Below are 23,532 nucleotides of genomic sequence, written 5' to 3' on the forward strand. Positions count from 1 at the left end.
CTCAAATATTCACATTTTGTCTTGTTAGCTTCAAATCTTTTTTTTTTTTTAACTGAGATAATGTCTTAGTTTCTTTTCCTGTTGCTGTGATAAAATACTCGGAGAAAGCAACACAGGGGAGGAAGGTTTCCTGGGGCTGATAATTCAGGGGCCATCATGGTCGGGGGGGGGGGGGCTGGTCAAACTGCATGGATCATGTGGGTTTTGTCTTGGTTTTGTTTTATTGGTTTTGAGAGAGAGAGAGAGAGAGAGAGAGAGAGAGAGAGAGAGAGAGAGAGAGAGAGCATGAAGGTGCGGAGGATCTGGTTGGAGAGGGAAAAGAATATGATCAAAATATATTGTATGAAAAATATTTAATTAATTAATTAAAAATATTAAGCAGCAGCAGCAGAGGGCAGTGAATGCATGCACGCTAGCACACAGCTTGCTTTTTCCGCTTTATGGAGTCCTGAAACCCCTGCCTGGTGAGTCACCCTACCCAATGAAGATGGGTCTTCCCCCATTAATTATTATAATCAAGATAATGCTTCACAGACATTCTCAGACTAACATTAATGTAGATATACCACAGTGGGTTACTGAACATCACCTCCCATGTGACTTTAGATTCTGTCAAGTTGACATTTAATACCATCACAGAAAAAAAAATATTACTGTATGGTCAACGGTAACTGTGCTTCCACCCCAATTTCCAAACCTTCCTCTCCAGAGTTGCCTACTGTAAAAATGATGTACCCTCTACGTAGGTCTTAATTAATACTCATCTTTTTCACATATTCTTAAGTTATTGTCTATGTGTATGTATTTATATACCTATAAAAGCTAAAATAATGTGTTTGTGTTTATATGTTAATTCATAGAATTCTGTGATTTACACACTCTGTAACTTACATTTTTACTAATCGTTGCTTTTGTTCATATTTGAATTAATGGATAGTTTTGGTACTAAGCAAATATTTTAAATTAACACTCCTAACTATAATTCTTGCAAAATGAAGATGGTGGTCATGTTTGTAACAGGAGTCATTCTTCATATGTAACTGAGCCTCATTCCATCTCAGATGGTGAACCTGTGACTACAGTTGTTTGCTGAGGGATTGGTCCCCAAATGATGCCTAGCCAATCAGTGGAGAGCAGCTGCTTCAGGCAGAATGAGCAAAGGGCCATTATTGTGAGTTGGGCTTTCAATCAGATGTGAAAATCATCCTGAATGCCTTTTCTGCTTGTCCCCTTTACACGACTCTGTGGTGATGTGCAAGACTTTTAATAACCATCTTTTTGTGATCATCTTAGGTAACTCAGCACAGTAAAATAAATCCACTTAGCTAGCCTCAGAAAAAAAGGAGGAAAAGTCCCGAATCCGATGTGTTTTGTGGAGCTTGGGTATTTAAGCCTCTCACTAATGATAGCGTGTATGTTCTGGTGGTGGTGCTGTGGGACAGAGGGAAGACTGGCAGTGTGTTGTGTTTTTCAATAGGCAAAATGTGAGTAAATGGAAAGGGGGCATTGATGCAAAATGACTACCGTGGTGGAGCTCTCGCCTGTGGTCTCCTCCTGGTGATAGAAGTCTTTTATGCTCCCAAGGCACGTGGGAGAGCAGAGAGCAATTCTCGCAGCAGCAGCTGTGTCCCTCTCATTTCAGGGAAGTAAGAAAAGCCTGTGGTTTGTTCTATTTCTGAGTGGTAGCTGTATCCTTTTCCAATATTAGCTGAAGCCAGAGCAACAATGAAAGGTCCACCTTTCTGTTGGAAATAATATTTTTCGTTTTTCAAATTTAAATTTTGTAGTGCCCACTCTCCCCTCCCCCATGTATGCGTGTGTCAAGGCCCAAGATTAACTTCAGGTGTCTTCCTTAGTTTCCCACCACCTTATTTTTTAGTCTCTCTTTGAGCCTAGCTCTCCCTATGTGTCTACACTGGCTGACCCGTGAGTTCCATGGACACCTTCTCTGCCCCCTCCTCTAGCACTGGGCTTGCAGGTGTGAACTGCCACGCTGAGCTTTTGCCTGGGTCCTGGGGATCTGATTTCACTCTTCTGTGACTGGCAAGCACCGTTGCCCTGGCCCATCTCCCACCCCATGGTTGGATATCGTTCACCTCGTTAAAGAAACATTGCAGTAGTGGGAGTTATTACAGTGTCCCACTGATTTTTTTTTCCTTTCTAGTCTAGCTTTTCTCATACTTTTTAAAGTTTACTTGTTTAAAAAACAAAACAAAACATATGGCTGGCAGTGATTGCACATGCTTTTATTTCCAGCACTTGGGACGCAGAGGCAGGTGGATCTCTGTGAGTTAGAGGCCAACCTGGTCTACAGAGAGAGTTCCGGGACAACCAAGGCTACACAGAGAAACCCTGTGTCAAAAAACAAAAAGCAAAACACACACACACACACACACACACACACACACACCACATACCCCAAAACTAAGCAAAAAACAAAAAGAAACTTATTGGAACCAGTGGATATTTATGTTAATTTTTCTGTTTTTTATTTTGAATATTCTCAAATCTAGAGTACAGTATGCATGTAGTTTTAAAGCTCTAGACTTATATTATCAATATGTTGCTGCATTTACTTTATTTTCTCTACATATGTGCATTCACATGTTAGTTTTATTTCCTTTACATATGTGCATGGACATATATGCATGCATTATTCATTTTCTCTACATGTGTGCAGTCACATGTATACATGCATATTGGTTTTCCCCCTGATCCTTTACCTCTAAACACTTTATGAATGCTTTTCATAAGAACACTAACATTCTCTTGCTAAAACTGTAAAAGCTGTTTTCATCTCTGAAACTTTTTTGTTACCTGTGTTTTTATCTGTATTCAAGAACAAAGGGAGCAGGGAGCAGATTATTAATAGCAGCCACCCACTGCCTAAGTTTTTCACCACTGTGAAACTTCCAGAATTCGAGTGTGAAGGAGGTTGAGCTCCAGTGCTGAATACATATGAAGTATTGGAGAGACAAGGCCCCAACACATTACTCAGGCCCAGTCTCCTGAATTGTTTCTCCCAACTGCATAAACCATTAAATTATTTCCCTCACCTACTTCATCGTATGTGACATGTGTCAGGAAAGAATGCTTCGCTATTTGTTTTCATAAATTCATAGCTTTCAGAGATGCAAATTCTCACAATGTCTGCTGTAAGATCTATTCGTTTTATAGGCAAAAAGTCTAGTTCAAGGTCGTGGAACTAGATATGAAGTGAGAATCTAGTTTTCAAGCTCTCTGTGCGTCGTTATCTCTATTATATCACATGGCCTTTCTATGAAATTCAGTTGCTTCTGCCAGGGTCCTGATAAATGAGAGAGGTTCAGGTCTGAGAATACTGCACCTAGATGGCTACTATATGCCTTTGAATACCCTTTGGGTGAGCTACAAACTTTCATGTGCTTAAGAATTTCCTAGTAACCTTGTTATAATGCAGGAGGGCTGAGGTGGGACCTGGGAGTCTGCATCTCTGGCAGGTTCCCAAATAATGCTGATGCTACAGGTGCAGGGACAAGCTGTTAGGACCAGCACAGGTTCTTACAGCCCCAGGCATAACCAAAATAGGAAATAGTACTTTCAAAACATTACATGATACTACACTTTATAGAACACAGAGAAAGCCGGGCGTTGGTGGCACACGCCTTTAATCCCAGCACTCGGGAGGCAGAGGCAGGTGGATCTCTGTGAGTTCGAGACCAGCCTGGACTACCAAGTGAGTTCCAGGACAGCCTCCAAAGCCACAGAGAAACCCTGTCTCGAAAAACCAAAAAAAAAAAAAAAGAACACAGAGAATAATGTAATTAACACCCGTGTACCTACCATCAATCTGAAATGAAGTACTTTCAGACATTCTTTGTATTTTTCTTACTTGAAAGCACTTCAGAGAGTGAAGTTTTATCTCAGGATGCTAATTTAGATGCAACTGTCTCTCAGTGTCATTGTACAAGTGACTAGAGATTTCATAGACTTAAATGGCAATATACAAGGAACCACAGATTCAAGTTCCTTTGCCAAGTAGAACTGTCAAAAAGAGCATCATATAACATTCCATTCTATAGTCTCAATACAAGCATTTTTAAAAACTTGGTGTGTTTATTCAATCTAAAAAATTATATTCTGCTTTGGTTCACTTTTGAATTGTATATATAGTTATTAAGTACAAATTATGTTCCTTATGGATTTTGTGGTTGGGTATTTTGTTATCTAAAAATAATTAACAATATAGTTACTAACCACCTCAATGCAACATAGAATGCACCTGCAGCTGCCAAAAATAAAACAGAGATTTAATAAATAGGTGAAGAAATACTCTAAATACTCCCCAAATGCCTGTAGATAACATCATTTCTTCTCATTTCTCAGACTCCCTCGGCAGTAAAATAAAACATCAGTAATATTTCCCCATGGAGAAAAGTAGATTACAAAGCCAAGTTTTAAATCTTTTCAAAGAAGCTGAAATATATTTTTTAAAAAAGAAGGCAGTACAATTCAGTTAAATAAATATTTATGAAGTTTCTACTTTCTCCTGGCAAACTAAGAGGTACCAATATGTAAAGAGATTAATGTAATCTTTCTGGCTGATCATAACCCTGATGGGGAGTCAATCATTAGGAACAGATAACTAGAATGCAGCATAATGAAACAAAAGGAATATGGATTGAATCTAGGAACCGTGTAGAAAGTTGTAAAGAAAAAGAACTTGGGAAATGTGATGTACTTAAAAATAATAAAAGAAGGATTAGGGTATAGCTTAGCTGGTAAGTGTGATTGCCTAATGTGTGCAAAGCCATGGCTTCAACATCTGGTGCCACAAATGACTGGTGGCAACGCATGTAGACATCTAGTACCATACATGACTGGTGGTAACACATGTGGACATCTAGTACCATACATGACTGGTGGTAACACATGTAGACATCTAGTACCATACATGACTGGTGTGGCAACGCATGTAGACATCTAGTACCATACATGACTGGTATGATAACTCACGTCTTAGACTATCAGTGCTTTGAAGGTGAAGGCAGGAAGACAAGAAATTCAATGTCATCCTTAGCTACAAAGAACCTAGAATCACTGTTCAAAACAAAAACAAGAACTCTTTGTCCTTTTTATTTGTTTGAGACACTCTGACTACCTTCAAGCTTACTGCATAGTCAACGCTAGCCTTGAATTTGAGATTCTCCTGCCTCTACCTCCCCAGTTCTGGAAACATTAGCTTGAATCACCTTCCTTGGTCCCAGCTGCAACTTGTTTTCTTTGTAAAAGAAAGAGCAGTAAGTACTCTTAGCTGCTGCCCCATCTCTGTAGCCCCTGTAAGTCACTTCACTTGATAGATTTAACATCTTAGAAAATTGATGTTGAAAGAGTTGAAGGCCTTGCTGTGGTCCTGTTTTAGAGGTATGAACTTGCCTTGGGAATTAAAGGCATATATATATATATATATATATATATATATATATATATATATATATATATATCATGACTTCTTTTTTGAAGTTATGATGAAGTTACTAGTGGGAGAAACATTAGCCCATATGTGATAAAGTTTAATAATCATTTTAAATAACCAAAGGATGAGTAATTTTCTGATGTTAAAGCATGATGCAGGCTTAAGTCATAAATATGAATAGCACCGACTTCAACTACACCAGAAACTGTCTCCTTGTTAACAGCAGAGCAAAATATGTCGTGGAGCTCAGCGTGTAACTATTTGTTTTTGTTGCTGTCTGAAGAGATACTTCTGCAGAACTTGGACTGGGTTTACCTTACACAGATTTCAGGGTACAGACCCTGTGCTTTTGAAAATGCACTATACTCCCCACTGCTTCCGTAAGAGACAAATCCCTTAAGGAGATGAAGTTCCGTGAGTTTGTTTCTGTAGAACATAAAGTGCAAATACAAAGTGTCATTCAAGTGTTGTCACTCACCCCTGAAATCATCAGCCTTGTGAGTCACCAGAGGTAGGGTTGGGCACTGAAATTCTGGGTCCCACTCTTCTAAAGCCAGGGTCTCCCCTTCTGTCAGCTCTCAAGCTTTGAGAACAGAACACTTGGGTTGGTACATTGGTTGAAGGTAGTAAAAGTCTATTGCCCGTGTGACACTTCAGTAGTTTTATTATGTCAGGAGAGACACACAGAAAAACGATCTCTAAATTGAGGACATTGTTGTTTTGCTCTAAGCCAGGTGTAGTAGTTTTACTCTGTTAATTACAGAATGCCCATAAATTCTGGAGGGAGGGAGGGAGGGAGGGAGGGAGAGAGAGAGAGAGAGAGAGAGAGAGAGAGAGAGAGAGAGAGAGAGAGAGAGAGAGAGAGAACAACCTTGGGTATCATTCTTCATGCACCATCTACATTTTGGGTTTGTTTGTTTGTTTGTTTTGTTTTTGTTTGTTTGTTTTGTTTTGAGACAGGCTCACCCCTCTGCCTGGAATTCAGCAATTTGGATTAGGGGCTGGACTGCAAGTCCCCAGGTTTCCCCTGTGCCTCCCTCCCCCAGCACTGGGATTACAAACACATTTCACCATGTCTGGCTTTTAAAAATGTTTATATACATGTAATACCATACTTGTATATAATATGCTGTGATTACGTTCACCCTCCTACCCTTTCTCATGCCCCTCCTCCTCCCACCAACCTCCCTTCCCAACTGGCCCTGTCCTGCCCTGGTAACCCTCCTTCCTCCTCCCCGCCTCCTCCCCTCCCTTCCTCTTGTGGAGGGAAGGGTAAGCAGGCCATCACAGCTGGCCCACAGAGCTTCCATTCTGTCTGGAAGACAGCACCCCACTGCTCTCCTCATCCCTCAGTCCCCACAGGCCTTCTACCCTTCCTTCATGTTCCCTAGGCTTCGGAGACAGTGACAAATGTCCCATTCTGTTTGAGGCCAAGCACTGCGGCTTAAAAACAAAAACAACAACAACAAAATGGGTCCTAGGGCCTTTGCTTTGGTTCCGAAGCTCAAACTCAGGTTAAGTCCTTAGGAGGCGAAGCACTTTGTCCCCTGAATCCCCCCCCATCGCCTGATGATTACTCAGGTCTTGAAAACCCAGTATCGAAACGATCCGTTTTCATTAGCATTCTGGGTTGTACTCTTGTACTCGAGGTGGTGTAACGGGACATAGACTTTGAGAGGCCTAGACTTGGGACCCAGAGAAGCTTTTCCTAACCGAGTTTCAGCTCTGGACAAAAGCTCTTTGGCACCACTAATGCAGTGTACAGTGCTGTAGTTAGCAGGTATCCGTTTCCTAGTGAAGTCAGACTCAGTCCTCTCTCACAATGAGCTGTGCTGAGAATGAAACTAACCCAACTGCCTCCTTTCCCCTCCTCCTCTCCCTCCTTCCCCTTCCTGTCTAATTGGCTGTGACTATTTGCGGCTGTCAGCAGGTTGTTTAGACTCCTAGTGCCTTCTTGACTGGCAGGTCTGCTCTTCCGACTGTGAAAGGTAAATGTAGGGAAAGTTAATTTATGTTAGCAATAAGGGATGCGAAAGTAAGCGTTAACTTGGATTGAGTAATTGAATCTGAGGACATTATGTGTCTTTTTTATACTGAAAGTTTTTAATGGACTTGAGTTCTATGGCTTAGAGAAATAATGTCACAGCATTTTCTAGTCTCAGTTGATGCTGCTGGGCATTCTTCTTCTGGGATAAAGGGTAAAGGTAACCCGTTACAGCACAGGCTGCAGCACAGGAGGCAGGTGAGCCATAGACAGCCCTTCCATTAATTATAAACCTCTGCTCTTCTTTGACATGCCCAGGTCACGTATCAAAAATGTGGAGTGCCCTTTACTAAAAATAAGATCTTACATTTCCTTTTCAAGGGGCTGTGTCTCTTTCCTGGGCATTAACACTGCTTAGAGACTGCTCTCTACTCTGGGTACCTTTTTATACCATCTAAGTACTCCCTTTGCCTTGACTTTAGTCGCTGCATATAAAATTTAAATACGTGAGTACTATGTACTGTTCACCCCACTAAAATTTCTTTCTTTCCTAAAAGAAACTTTTTGTTTGTTGTTTGTTTGTTTGGATGGTCGCTTGCTTGGTTTGCCAAGGTTTGTTTTGTTTGCAGAACTGAGAATCAAAACCAGGGCTTGTGCATCCTAAGCTTGCACTCTTCCACACCCCTAACAAGCTAATGTTTTGTTCTGGGATTTGTTTGTTTTTGAGGTAGAGTCTCAGGTAGTCCAGGCTAGCCCTGAACTCCTGGTCAATCTCCCCATGTTACAGTTATACACCATCATACCTTGCTCCCAGCAAACTTCTTGATGTATTGTTTTTAAATGTTAGCATCAGCCAAATATTTATTAAATGCTTGCTGCTTTAAAAGAAAGAAAAAAATGGCTGGGTGTTGGTGGTGCACGCCTTTAATCCCAGCACTTTGGAGGCAGAGGCAGGCAGATCTCTGTGAGTTTGAGGCCAGCCTAGTCTACAGAGCTAGTTCCTGGACAGCCTCCAAAACAATACAGAGAAACCCTGTCTCAAAAAAAAAAAAAAGATAAGAAAGGAAAAGAAAGAACTAAAAAAGCTTACTATTTTCTTGTGACATAACAGAAATAAAGAGATACAGCACAGATACCTCTAATTTGGGGGGACACAGGATTAGGGACCTAGTAGCACTTCTTTGGTATTGAACATCCATTATCCATTTCCTGGTTGGTTTTACTTTTCTTGTTTTTGCTCTGTGTTGTTACTATATTTCAAGGAGAAATGGCTAGAACAAAAATTGGACTGTAAACCATGAGACAGCCTAAAGAAAAATAAGGACCTGTATGTGTGTCGGGACTGTTTAATAAATAAAAACCTGAGTATGGTGGCTGTAAGTCATTTGGGAGGCTTATGTCTAGGAGTTTGAGGCCAACTTTATGCAACACAGTGCATCCCTGCCGCTGAATACATTTTTCAGTTGTGATTGTCACTGCCACTCTGTAAGTGGTATGGAAAGTTATCCCAACACCATCTAAGCTTTCTTTGTTTATAGCAAGGGTCAGCTAATATTTTCTTAAAGGGCTAGACTGTAGATGTTTTAGATTTCTGAGACCCCGTGGTTTCTGTTGCAGTTACTCAGCTGTCTCACCACTACCCAGCTGCTGAATTCTGTTGTTTAGAGAGAGATTAACGCTGTGGGTACGAGAGAGCCCAACTGTGCTCCAATAAAACTCGACAAAAAGAGGTGACTGGCCTGCCAACCCATGCTCTATGCATCTAGCAGAAATCATTCAGTCATGTACTAATTGATCTGCCAAAAAATAATTGCTAAGGATAACTTGTAAAATCATAGAGGCCTTCTAGTTTTTACAGTGTTCCAGCAATTCTGTCCGAACTATTTTCAGGGGAAGTTTTTTGATAGTTTGGTTGTCTTTTAAGATGTTCAGGGGGAGAGGGGGAGGCATAGTAGTGCATGCTTATAATGTCAACACTTGAGAGGTGGGGAGGAAGGCAAGAGGATCAGGAGTTCAGCATCATTCTTGACTACATAGCAAGTTTTCGGCCAGCTTTGTCCCCATAGGACTGTATTTCATAAACATCAACAGAGAGACAGAGACAGAAGAGGGGGTCTGGGAGGGAGAAAGGGGGAGAGACTGACTCTGGGGTAAGAAGAAAGCAAAGGAGGTGGGTCTAGATAAACTGAGTTTGATACAATATTGATAACTGCTGAAATGAGTGATGGGACATGGGACTTTCTTCCCACTTGGCTCCCTGCTTCTGTATGTCTGCAGATGGTTACATTAAAGGTCACTGTAACTGTAATGGGACCTTAAATGCAACAGTTCCTCCCTTCTCTTCCCACACCGTAGAACAAGAGGCAGAGTAAGAAAGAGAGTTTAAAGTTTCATCTTCAACACAACCAGGGAGCAGTCTCACAGCACACTATATAGACGGCCACTGGACCTGGTGAGGGTTGAGCAGGGGTATGGAAAAAACGTCAGAGGTAACACCTGTGACGTAGAGCCCCAGCAAAGCCAGGCAAACTCCATTCTGCAGAGTTGGTGGCTGGCCTCAGACTCCCCAAAAGCAGCATTCAGTACCATGACCTCCAGGAAAGATTAGTTTAGTAATTAATATTTCAGGCTTCAGAAAATTCAGCCCTCAGGAACTCTTCTCCAGGAAGAAGCTTGGTCATCGAAGCAATAAAAGCAGAAACTGTAGCCACAGAATTGGCAGCAAGCATGTAGCCCATTATCTACGGAATTAAGATGAAAACAAATGCAGAATTTATACCCACAGAGGAGAGTCTGCATCTTTAAAGCCTCCACAGTGTGGGGAGGAGAATGAGGAACTAAAACTGTATAAGCGCATGCTTTCCATGCAGCCGCCGATGATAGCCACCTAAGAAAAACCCAGCAAGAGCGTCATGTTATGAGGGTTGAGATGCACAGGTAGGCAGGAAGGTAATTGACGCCTGAAGTAAACAGGAAAAGGGCATAAAAAGCCTCAGTACTCATAACAGAGGGAGGGTTTTTGTTTTTACATAAAGTATATTCTATACAAGCTATAATTATCAAGATTCAGCATTTAACAAGGACTTATAATTTCACAAGCACTATCCATGACTAAACCAATCAAAAGTTCTTACCCCACGGGTCACAGGATACAAGCGACAAACTAAATAAATAATTTCTTTAAAAGAACTGGACCTTGTGGTGATATTTTATTTATGATCTAAGAAATAAAGCTTGCCTGGAGATCAGAGTGCAAAGCTAGCCACACCAGTTTGCCATAGAGGCCAGGCAGGGGTGGTACACAACTTTAATTCCAGCACTCGGGAGACAGAGGCAGATGGATCTCTGTGAGATCAAGGCCACCCTGAGCTACAGGAAATTGATCCAGTCTAAAAGAGAAATAAAGCTCACACAAAGGTGATCCCAGCACTTGGGATCCCACACCTTTCTTTAATCCCAACACTAGAGAGGAATATAAGGCGGGAGGAGACAGGAGCCCATTGCAGTCTGAGGTTTGGTGGAGACAGATGCAGTCTGGAAATGCAGTCTGAGAACAGGATCATCCTTTCTATCTGAGCATTGGTAGAGGTGAGAACTGTCTAGTAGCTGGCCACTTTGCTTTTTTGTTCTTCAGCTTCAACCCCAAAATCTGTCTCTGGGTTTTTATTATTTGTGCTACAGGAACTTCCAAAATCCAGGGGGAAGTTAAGTGTGTTGGATAGGAGCATACCCCTGAAAACAATCAGGAGAGGCGAATGCTGCATCAGTATTTTGCATGGGGGGCCAAAGTAGACCTTACCCAGCTGTGACATTCAAGAAGCTAAGGGAAGAGAGGGAGCCAAACAGTCATGAAAACCAACATCATAATTGGAGTTTGCAATTTTCCTGTCTGTTTCCTGGGTGCTGGGACTATAAGTATGAGCCACCATATTGTACTTTACCAAGTAAACTGTTTTAAAGAAGAAAGCAGTTGGGCAATGCAAACCTTTAATCCCAGCACTTGGGAAATAGAAGCAGGCAGATCTCTATGAGTTCCAGGACAGCCAAGGCCACATAGAAAGACCCTGTCTCAAAAACCAGCAGCAACAAAACAAGATAGTAACAATCAGAACATTAAACATCTCATCAGAACATCTCAAAACTCAAAGATTCCTGAATACAACGACTAGAAATCATATGGATGGTAGTCTCCCCTATGCTAACCCATGAATCACATGGTCTCAAAACAAAATGCTTAACATTTACTGAGCCCTTACTATATGTCAGGTACTGTACATGCTTTGTGTATTTACTTATTCAGTTCTCATGATGATTAATTATACCAGATACTAAAATTTACCATAAAAATAGAGCGCAGAACCAGAATCTTAAGTGATTTGTTGACTTTTTTCTAAATATTAGTGCCATAGTTACTTTTCTATTGCTCTGAAGAGACACTATGACCAAGGCACCTTATAAAAGGAAGCATTGTATTGGGACTTGCCTACAGAACTCTGGGGGTTAGTCCATGATCATATTGGCGGGGAAGCATGGTGGCACACAGGCAGTCAGGCATGGGGCTGGAGCAGTAGCTGAAACTTTGATCTACAAGCAGCAGATACCTGGCTTAGGCTTTTGCAACCTTCAAAGCCCTCCTCCAGTGACTCACCTCCTCCAACAAGAGCACACCTCCTAATCCTATCCAAACAGTTCCACCAACTAGGGATAAGCACTCAAACCTAAGAGCCTATGGGGACCATTCTCATTCACACCATCACAGTTAGTCTTATATTCCCTACTGTCTTTAGGCGGAAGAGGTGAGAATTGATGAGATTCGTGTGTCCTAGGGTACAGTTAAGTAATGGTGTGCATTGTTTCAGAATCCTAAATGCATTTCTTTGTCTTGGCGTGAGTTTTAGTTATTTAGTGCCTTCCTGTCTTCCTCTTGTCATACTTTTGGGGGCTGGGGAAGGAAAAGGTACCAAGGAAAGACTTAGTAGGCAACATGTTCAGGACAATTCCTGAAGGCTAATTTAATTCTGAGAACTCCAATCCTGGACTCACAGCCACGGCACTGCCCTTCAAAGACGCAGCAAAAGTAGTGTGGCTGTGATTTCCTTCTACTGCTCTGGGCTCAAGCACTGAAGTTGCCTGTCCAAGTTTTTAATAAGAAAAGTAAACAGCAAGAGCCAGTGCCTACTCAAATGCTGTAACCGCACGGTACATCTTGTTCTTTGATGACATACAAGAAAGAGGTGCCCACCTAAGGTCTAACAGGGAAGAAGCAAGCAAGAAAGAATAATGCTTAATCGTGATTTTCTTCCAAAAGTCCATAAAAATGAATTGTCAGGCACGATTCTCATTTCATTCCATATGAGACTGTACCTGTCTGCATGTATGAAGATGTGTTCATCTGTGATGTGGAAACACACCAAAGTGCTTGTTGCCCATAGTTTAGGATGCTAGGAATCCTTTTTGTTGTTACCTCGTATTGTATTTTCAGCTTTCCCATGGAGAATGCATAATACTTACACATTCAAAAGCTAGTGGTTTGGGGTGCACACATGCCTCACATTGGTCTGCCCTGACAGTTGACCTGACTTTTGTCTTCTAGGCACACCAGAGGCCAGCTTCCTGGCAGAGCGTGGGGGCTGCTTATTGCAGTACGGTTGTGCCCTCTGATGGTGAGTTTTGGCAAATTCATTTTTTATGTCTTTCTTTTATTTCCTCTTTAACTTAGTGTTTCCAGATTCTTTTTTTTTAGTCAACACATAAACTTATTTTAAATTATTACTTTTATTTATTTTGGGGGGAGGCCACTTGCATGACATGGCACACATTTGGGGGTCAGGACAACTTGAACAGGTCTGTTCCATTCTTCCACCATGTGCGTTCTGAGGATTGCACTGAAATCGTCTGGCTTGGCAGCAGGTACCTTTACCTGCTGGACCATCTCTCCAGCCCGGCTCACTGATGTAGAAACCACACTCCCACTTGTGGTTCTCTTGGAGACCAGGGAAATGGGAGGATTACAGAAGGCATGTGGAACTGGGATTCAGAGGGTTAACCTAGAAAGCCTGGCCTGCCCATCAGATCTTCATAGGTCCTTGGTGTTCGTTCATGTTTAGAAGCAGGGACCACAATTTCTCAAGCATCAGAAGAGCACCACTTGGTGTTTCCTAACTACCGGGTTTTTCACATCCTGGATACTGGTCAAATGCTGCAGCCCCTCCACCGAGTCCCAGGCAGTTCCGGGTCTGTGTGGCCCTCTGTCCTTGTCTCTTTCCTCATGCTTGGGGCTAAGATCTATAAATGGTGGCAGAACCAGGTTATGCCCGTGTTTTCCCCACTTCGGTTTCTGTCATATCAGTTTTGTTTATATATATTAGAATTTCATACATGAGTACTGTATTTACATCATTTCTACCCCTCCTTTTCTGCTCTCCAACTCCTCCCATGTCCCCATAACTTCCTAAAAAATACATTTCCTCACCGGGTGGTGGTGGCGCACGCGTTTAATCCCAGCACTCGGGAGGCAGAGGCAGGCGGATCTCTGTGAGTTCGAGGCCGGGCTGGACCGATAGCCTCCGAAACAATACAGAGAAACCCTGTCTCGTAAAAAAACAAAAAAAAATACATTTCCTCTTTAATTATGATTGTTAAGCATACACACGCATCTCTCTCTCTCTATCTCTGTCTCTCTCTCTCTCTCTCTCTCTCTCTCACACACACACACAGCTGAGTCCATTTAGTGTGGCTTGTATGTACATATGTTGAGGGCTGACCACTTGGGGTGACCATTAGGGAGCTCATTCCTGAAGAAAATTGATTCTCTCTCTCCGCAGCAATTAGTTACCTGTAGCTCTTCATCTTAGGCCTGGGGTCTGTGAAATTTCTCCTGTCCATGCTGGTGTGTTTCCTGGTGTTGTAATTATGTAGGGCTTGGTTAGGCAGCCATATTGTTGAAATTTCATGGTTGCAGCTTCCCTGCCATGTCTAGAAAGCACTATATAGCAGCAGCTAGAGGGGGAAGTGGTGTTTATGTTCTTACTATTGAGTAGTAAGAGTTCTGTATTAGCCAAGGTTCTCTAAAAGAACAGAATGGGTAAAATGAATTTGAATTAAAGAGGGTTATTTATTCGAGTGGCTTAGAGGCTGTGGCCCAGCTAGTCCAATAATGGCTGTCTCCTGAAGGAACGTCCAAAGAATCCAATAGTTGTTCTGTCCATGAGGCTGGGTGTCTCAGCTGGTCTTTGGTCTTCTTTGGAATCCTGAAGAAGTAGGTTCTATCACCACTGAAGGAATGCCTCAGCAGCAGGATAGATGAACTTCAGCAAGAATGAAGACAAGCAGGCAAAAAGCCAAAGCTTCCTTCTTCTGTGTCCTTTTGTATGGACTGTCACTTGAAGGTGTGACCCAGATTTCAGGTGAGCCTTCAGACCTCAAATGACCCAGTTGAGAACATCTCTCATAGAGTTGGTTCAGTGGGTGGAAGTGCCCACGTAACATTTTTAATATCAAAGAAAGATAGGTGTGCCTAGATGCTTGGGTTTCAGTTGATTCCAGATGTAGTCAAGTCAACTGAGATTAGTTCTTTATCTGTTTCTTGCTTTTTGGAGACAGGGTCTTGTTATACAGCTTAGGCTAGTCTAGACCTCAGTAATCCCCCTTCCATCAGCCAACTAAGTACTAGGACTTCTAAAAGTTGTTGAAGGGAGAAAGATTTCTTGAGTTGAGTGACACTGTTAGTAACCATTCATGCACAGCTGGAGTTCTCTATTGTCATTATCATATCCAGTGTATATGTCACATTGAGTATGTGTTCTATGTTGAGTACATATACCACATGTTGAGTATACAAGTCACATATCAGGTACACATATCACACCAAGGACAAATACCTCATATCAAGTACACATCTTTCATTTTAACTTAAAAAAAAAAAGGTGTGACAACAAAAGAGAAATGACAATCAGGAAGCTGCTTAATCAGGAAGGTGACAGACCACAGAGCCTATGGTTTTAACACAACCGGAATTCACTTCCTAAATGTGATGCCATGAAAACGGAAACACTTTATATCTTTCTATTTAAAAGTTATGTCTGACAATTTGAACTTTTTTGTAAACTGGAGTTTCAGTTTGAATCCTTACTAAAATGTGAAGTTAGACTTGTTCCGTCACAGAGGCCCTTTCTTGAAGGATTCGGTAAGCCTGGATTTTCACATCGCTGAGAACACCCATATCACAGCCTTACGTGCTGATGGTGTTGCAGGGGCTTAGCTTGGAGGAGAAGCAAACGTGTCTCACACTGCCCACTGCAACAGTGTGTTGCTTTATTCCCCTGCCTCATGCTGGCTCTGAAGAGTCTTCTAGCAGGCCAAAATGAACTCCGGCTTCTTTTCACGATGCCCATGTCATGAGAACAAGGGTTTGGTTTGTTTGTTTTTTTATCCACAGAGAGGTTTGAAATACAAAATTTTTTTTTAGACCTTGACTGGGAACTTTGTATTTAGAAGAGGGATGGATACAGGTGTTACTTATTCATGGCTGGACTTACTTGGGAATATTTGGGACTCCATGATGAATGTGATCTTCTTACTTGACCTCACAGCCATGTTTAGCTAAGCTGTCTCCGAATTAGGTCGTTAGACAAGGATGAGTGTGTGGATTGCCACAGCTGGAGGAAGTATTGTCTGCAGGTGTTTAGGAAAACCTCAGAGCTCTGAAGATTACCTCTGTTCAGAAAACCTCAAATTGTGGTGAGGTTTGTAATCTCCCCGTTTGTGATGTGGTATAACACAGTGGTGAGACTGTAATCCCGAGAATGACGAGTTCTCAGGTTCCCTGTGCAAGCCTGCCCCCTATCATTTGGCAGAATGGATGGCACTTGCTTGCATTTCTTACCACACACCTATATCTAACATCAAAGAGCAAGGCACACAGTCTTCAGTGCCAGAGAGGACATTCAAGTTACCAGGTTCTGAAGACAGGCACCTGGGCAATGTCCTTGTTTGTTTGTTTTTGAATTGTTTTCTGCTTTTGTTTGTTTGTTTTTTTGAGACAGAGTCCCACTCAAAGCCCAGGCTAGCCTTGAACTCAGGATCCCCGTCTCAGTCCCCCAATACAGGGATTACTGCCACAGGCCATTGCCTTGTATCTAGACCTTTGTTTTCTTTACTCCAGTCAAATAATAGCAGCCTCAACATGATCCTTCATATAGAATTAAATTTTGCTAAATTAAATTTTTAGGATTAATTTTTAAATTTTGTATGATTTATTTCTTTTATAAAAAACAGGGAATGTTCATTACTTTGCTTTGAAATGAGAAAAATTCAGCTTTCTTGAGCATTTATTTTTCAAATAGACAATATGAAAGAAATTAGTTGCTAATCTAGTAAAATAAATTATATGTAAGAGTATGCGGGCAAATTGTTTACGTCCCCCCCCAGGTCAATTAATCAAAAATGTTAAGAAATGCCAGCTGAAGTTGTATAACACAATGTCTCTAAAAACAGATAGGGCTGGACCGGCAGTGTGCTCAGTAAGAACGCTCACTGCTCCTGCCCTCCCCTCCGTCCTCTCCCTTCCCCTCCTGTCTCCTCTTCTCTCCCTATCCCTTTTCACCTCTCTCACTCTCTCTCCCTCCCTCTTCCTCCTCTTTTCTTCTTTCCTGAGTGCAGAGCCCCACTCTGTAGTCCACGATGGCCTGGAATTCTGTAAGCAGCCCAGACTGGCTTTGAGTTCAGGGTAATCTTCCTACCTTAGACTCCTGGGTGCTGGAATTAGAGGCATGAACCACCACGCCTGTGGGCCTGCTGGTCTTTTTCAGTCTCTGTCATAGTTTTGCCCCTTCCAGCCTATCACGAGGTTGGAACCACACAGGCAGCCTTTTCCACTTAGTAATATGCATTTGACTTCTTCCACTTAGTAATATGCATTTGAATGTCATTCATTAGGTCAGGAACAGTGGCAAATCCTTGTGATCCTAGTAACTCCAGAGGCTAAGGTAGGAGTGTCCTTTAGCTGAGTCTAAAATGAGCCTGAGATCATAGCAAGACCCCACCTCAAGGAAGGCATTGTCCTCCATGGCTTTTCATGGCTTCCTAGCTCAGTTTCCAAGGTTTTTGTCATCATCAGCAAAGCTACTGTCCCACTTTGGTTTCTCTGGCTGGGGTGGAATGCCCTGACAAAAAAGCAGCATAGAGAAGAAAGGGTTAATCCTGGCTCATAGCTCGTTATCACTTTTTTAATTTATTTTTTATTTTTAAATTTAAATTAGAAACAAGGTTGCTTCACATGTGAATCCCAGGTCTCTCTCTCTTTCCCTTCCCTCCTCCCACGCCCTCCCTCCAACCCCACCCCCCAATACCCCCTCATTTCCCCAGGGAGGGTGAGGCCCTCCATGGGGGTGTCCATTTGTATACCAGGGATAAATACTGATCTACTACCCAAAGCCCCATCCATATATTGCCTAGGCCTACTCACTGATACCCACATTCAGGGGGTCTTGATCAGTCCCATGCTGGATTCCCAGCCATCAGTCTGGGATTCAAGAGCTCCCCCTTGTTCAGGTCAGCTGTTTCTGGGGGTTAAACCAGCCCAGTCTTAACCCCTTTGCTCCTCAGTCCTCCCTCTCTCCACCACTGGGTTCCTTGAGTTCAGCTCAATGTTTAGTTGTGGGAGTCTGCTTCTGCTTCCATCAGCCAATAAATGAAGTTTCTGTTTCCCAGACTCTCTGGCCATGGGATTGTAGGCTGGCACTCCCCAGACACATGTCTAAAATCCATATATGAGACAGTACATACCATGTTTGTCTTTTTGTGACTGGGTTACCTCACTTAGGATGATTTCTTCTAGTGTCATCCATTTGCCTGCAAATTTCAGCATTCCATTGTTTTTTTCTACTGAATACTACTCCATTGTGTAAATGTACCACATTTTCTCTATCCACTCTTCAGTTGAGGGGCATCTAGGTTGCTTCCAAGTTCTGGATTTTAAAATAATGCTGCTATGAACATAGTGGAACAGGTGTCCTTGTTGTATGAATGTGCATCTTTTGGATATATGCCTAAGAGTGGAATGGCTGGGTCTTGTGGTAGGCTGATTCCCATTTTTCTGAGGAATCTCCGTACTGATTTCCAAAGTGGCTATATGAGTTGGCACTCCACCAGCAGTGGAGGAGTGTTCTCCTTTCTCCACATCTTCTCCAGCATAAACTGTCATTGGTGTTTTTTTATTTTAGCCATCCTGACAGGAGTATGATGGTATCTCAGAGTTGTTTTGATTTGCATTTCCCTGATGTCTAGGGATATTGAACACTTTCTCAAGTGCCTCTCAGCCATTTTAGACTCCTCTATTCAGAATTCTCTATTTAGTTCTATAGCCCACTTTTTAATTGGATCTTTTGGTGTTTTGGAGACTTACTTCTTGAGTTCTTTGTAAATTTTGGAGATCAGCCCTCTGTCAGATGTGGGGTTAGTGAGTATGTTTTCCCATTCTGTGGGCTGCCTTTTTGTCTTGCTGACTGTGTCCTTTGCTTTACATAAGCTTCTCAGTTTCAGGAGGTCCCATTTATTAATTGTTGATCTCAGTGTCAGTGCTAGTGGTGTTATGTTCAGGAAGCTGTCTCCTGTACCAATTCGTTCAAGGACACCACCCACTTTTTCTTCTAAGAGGTTCAGTGTGACTGGATTTATGTTGAGGTCTTTGATCCATTTGGACTTAAGTTTTGTGCATGGGTTAAGGCTAGATGTGTCAGAATGGGTGACATTTTATAGGATTTGGGTTTTTCCTTAGGACTTGTTTGGTTCCTCCAGGGCAGACTGTTACAAAACTGTTACTTCTTCACCCCTTATTTACCCCTTCGCCCCTTCTGTGTGAATCCGCTTGCTGTTTCACACCTGTTCTTGCTGTGTAATGTCATCCACCATGTAAAGCCACATAATGTCCTCAGTAGATGTTTCCAGACTGTGAGCTAAACAAAATCCTTACACTTTAATCTCAAGTATTTTGTCATAGTGACACAAAATGATTTAAGGCATGATTATTTTTCAAATGAGCATGAGACAGATTTTGTATTTTTACATCAATACATTATGACTTTAAAGAAAGAAGCATTTTTTATGTAAGCGACCCTTCTGAGGTTATTTTGAAGTAAGCACTTCTTATTTACATGTGTTAACTGTAGACACTCCAAGAATGTTTCCATTTAAGAGGCTTTTTGTCATCACCAAAATAAAAGTTCATTCTCCTAAAGTTATAATTTTGTGCTTAGCCTAAAACAAATAGTTTGACCAAAAACTATTCCCATGGGCATAGTACTATTAAAATATTTTTCTCTAGATGTAAAATTAATAAAACTATCTAAGACACTACTGAAAAGAATAAACTATATTGCAGTACATAGACAAAAGAATAAACGCAGAGTTATGTACATAAATGCTTGTGAAGATGGTGGTGGCAAAATTGTTCATCTCCCCTAGTGAATCTGTAACCTGGATTTACTACTAGTCAAAACCAACAGACTGATGAACGTGCTCAGAATGCCTATGAGTGAGTAAAACTGCACAGACATCTCAGACAGATGTAGGGTAGGAGAGCATGGAGGCAGGGCTTACCTAGAGCACATGTTGGCTGTTGTCATCCAAACAATTGACATATTGGCATGAGAAAGATTATTGCACCAGGTTAGAGAAACCTTATGCTGATGGAAATTTGGCATTTGATGGAATTGCTTTTATAAACCAAAGGCAGGAAGGAGAGCAGACTGTTTGGTAACAGCTGACTCTCTGTATCAGAGAAACTGGTTCCAGATGCTTAAGGAGTAAGATGCAAAACACAGAACTCCAAAAAGAAAAGATTACCCTCTCTCTCTCTCTCTCTCTCTCTCTCTCTCTCTCTCTCTCTCTCTCTCTCTCTCTCTCTCTCTCTCTCTCTGCATTTTGTATTTATCATGAGAAAATGCATTTTTAGTGGATACAATGAAATTCTGTTATAGGTGTAAATAATTCAAGAAATAGGATTCAACCCTAATACATCTCAAGACAGTGATAAGCATAAAAGCAACTTGTGGAAGGTTGGACACACTGGGACCATTTATTTATCTATAGTCTAAGTACACACAGAACCGGTATTTAGCTCTGGCAAATTACTTCAGAGGGCCTTGAGGCATCAAAGACCCTTTATTCTCATATTTCTGTAAATTGGAGATTCAGGACAGGTTACGTGAGCAGGGTGGAAACTTGTGAGTCTGCAAGCCCATGTCATCTAGGGCTATATTCATTTGAAGACTTGATCTGGGCTGGAGAATCCAGTTCTAAGGTTGCTCGCTAATGAGCTAGATGAAGTTGTTTGTGGGAGGTGCCACTTCCTCACATAGGCTTCTCTGTGGGGCTACAGGCTTGTCCTCGTGCTAACCAGCTTCCCCAAAGACAGACACAAGTCACTTATGACATAGCCTCAGAAGTTGCACACAATCACTTGCACACTCTGCTAGTTGTACAAGCAAGTCCTGACTTGATAATGATAGAATTACACAATCTCACCTATGGGTGAGAGAGCTGTCCTAATGAGACTTCTTGGAGGCTGACTATAGTAATATATAATACATATTACAGAGAGAGAATACTAAATGGGCATGTATATGTGCGTTTGTACCTGCCTGTATTCATGCAGGTATATGTGTATGTATTTCAGGTGAGAGTAGTAAATACAACTTTCAACATCAGAGTTGTGATTTCCTTTGGAGAAAGAAAAATCACCCTGTTCACTATGGATAATTGAACCTGAACGAGACTAGAATGAAATATTACATCTTTCTTAGAAGAAAGAAATGGTAGCAACCTAGACTAGGAAAGTGGTGACAGAGAGAACTGAATGGATTAGAGATGTTTTTAAAAGTGAATGAAAAGCCATTGTTTACTTCTTTTATTTTTACTGTGAATTATTGTTTTTCCTGCATGTATGTCTGTGTGTGAGGGTGTCAGATTCCTGGGAACTAGAGTTACAGCTGTGAGCTGCCATGTGGGCGCTGGGAACTGAGCCTGGGTCCTCTGGAAGCAGCCAGTGTTCTTAATCACTGACCCATCTCTTCAGCCCAAAGTAGGATGAAAGTAGATAGTTACTGATTGGTAGGAGAGTGGCAGGTTCCAGCATAAGTCAGATACTAGGTAGTTTTCTTGCTTGGACAGAAGATAAACAATGGTCTTAACTGAGATAATGGATGGTGAGAGGGAAATGAATTCTGTTTGGGGCTGTGAGTTTGGAGTGCACTGTGGAAAGCTCACATGTTCCACACAACTGGCGGAGTCATTGGGACAGCATCAGCATTTTCGAAGTAGTTGAATTTGGAAAGATGTGAAATCGCCTGGAGAACATGTGGGTTGAGAAGCCCAGATCTTGAGGCAAAGACTTAGAAACCTTTAAGGAATGAATAGAGAAGTACTGCCTGTGACTAAAAGTTAGCTCTACACTTGCATGGTGGCACACACCTTTGATCCCAGCACTCAGAAGACATAGGCAAGCAGATCTCTGTGAGTTCAAGGCCAGTCTGATCTGCAGAGTGAGTTTCAGACCAGTCAGGGGTATGTAGCAAGACCTTATCTCAAAAAAAAAAAAAAAAAGGAAAAAGAAAGAAACAAAAAATTACAAAAAGATTAAAGAAAAAAACAAAACAGGGAAATGCAGTGCCATCAAAGCTAAAGGAAAAATGTTTTTACCAAATAATTGCACCATTCACTGCTGCTAAAATAAGCAAGTTGCTGACTGACATCTCCACTAATTTCACCAGCACGTATGTGATCTAAGAGAAATGATTGTTGAGACAGACATTGTAGTACATGTCTGTAATCCTGGCACTCAGGAGGCCAGGAAGGAGGACTAAGGAATGAAATAACAAACAATGAGAACTAGATTGCATTTGATCTAACTGTGACACTTCAGGAGTTATTGTCTAATCTTGTTAGAATTTAATTCTCTTAACTGGAGAAGAAAAGGGTTGTTGAAGAAGAAGGCGTGGCTCTCTGGCCTCCTGTTAGTAAAGCCATATAATTGTATCTCACTTTTGTGGTGTGGAATGTTACCAAAAGTGGGCAATGTGTGAAGAGATCATGGGCCACAGAAGTCATCTGTCACATGGTCTTCGGTTTCAGGGAGCTTTGCAAATCACACCCTACAGGCTCTGACTTGTTCACCGTTCCCTTCCACAAGGAGTCCTCAAGACTCACAGCCTTGTTCATGAAGTGGCATTTGATCTATAGAGATTGTACCTGTTCTTTTAAACAATAACCAAACCATGTAAACTATGTAATGGTTTGGTGGTGGTGGCTGGCTGGTTGGTTGGTTGGTTGGTTGGTTTTTCTCGTCAAGCTCTCCCGTTAGCCATCCTGACCCAGAACTTGCTGCCCGTGAACTGATCCTCCTCCCTCCATCTTGAAAATTCTGGGATTCTGTACCACCCCCGGGCTAGTGAGGTGTGAAGGAGAATTGGGGTGGGGGACTAACAAGCATTTGGGTTTTCAACATTTGAGCAAATGTGTGTTTTACCACAGGCCTTCATTCCTTCTCCCATCTTCCTCCCACCCCGCCCTGCCCCTCTCCTCCCCAACCTGCCCAATCTACATAGTCCCCATGTTCAGAGTTCCTACACTGCTCTTCTTAGCCTGCATAATTCCATACATTCTGTTTTATACTTAAAGCTCTTGTCACATTCTGACTGGCTCCAAGTGTTTCTGTCTCTTTGAAGCGACACTCTTGGTGAACATGGTTTTTCATTCTTGTTTCAGTAATATGGAAGTCAAAGCAAAGGCCACTTTAAAAGCATGTTTCTGGAGCATAGCAGGTGCTATGACCCTCCCTGTAAAAACCCATTGTGATGGTTCTCTTCAATCAGCCTTTTCTCAACCTATTGTTAAACTTGACAAACTTTGATAATTGTTCTTCTAGGTTACTAACTGAGCAATCTAACACTTACATTGCAACCCAGTGTGTGGGAAAGATAAGACCTGGGGATTCTTTTTAAATCAGTATTTTAATGAAGGTTTGTGTGTTCCATTCAGATCTGCTGAAAGTTTTTCTGCTTTATTCCTCAAGGGACTTCATATTCTTTGAAGGAAG

The 23,532-nt window shown here is 41.8% G+C and overlaps 1 protein-coding gene and 1 long non-coding RNA gene across 3 annotated transcripts in view; one reads left to right on the forward strand and one right to left on the reverse strand.

The window, feature by feature from the left end:
• Mcu (mitochondrial calcium uniporter) overlaps nucleotides 1–23,532 on the forward strand; it is a 156,111-nt gene that overhangs the window by 111,692 nt on the left and 20,887 nt on the right. For both annotated transcript variants that reach the window (XM_005070851.4, XM_040732002.1), the window contains exon 2: nucleotides 13,033–13,102. In XM_005070851.4, the coding sequence (XP_005070908.1) occupies nucleotides 13,033–13,102 (70 nt within the window). The remainder of the gene's footprint in view (nucleotides 1–13,032; nucleotides 13,103–23,532) is intronic.
• The window catches only part of LOC121134212, a 40,732-nt gene that overhangs the window by 6,071 nt on the left and 11,129 nt on the right, over nucleotides 1–23,532 (reverse strand). The gene's annotated exons all lie outside the window — the stretch shown is intronic.

Source organism: Mesocricetus auratus, unplaced genomic scaffold, assembly GCF_017639785.1.
Source record: "Mesocricetus auratus isolate SY011 unplaced genomic scaffold, BCM_Maur_2.0 Super-Scaffold_100027, whole genome shotgun sequence".
NCBI lineage: Eukaryota > Metazoa > Chordata > Mammalia > Rodentia > Cricetidae > Mesocricetus > Mesocricetus auratus.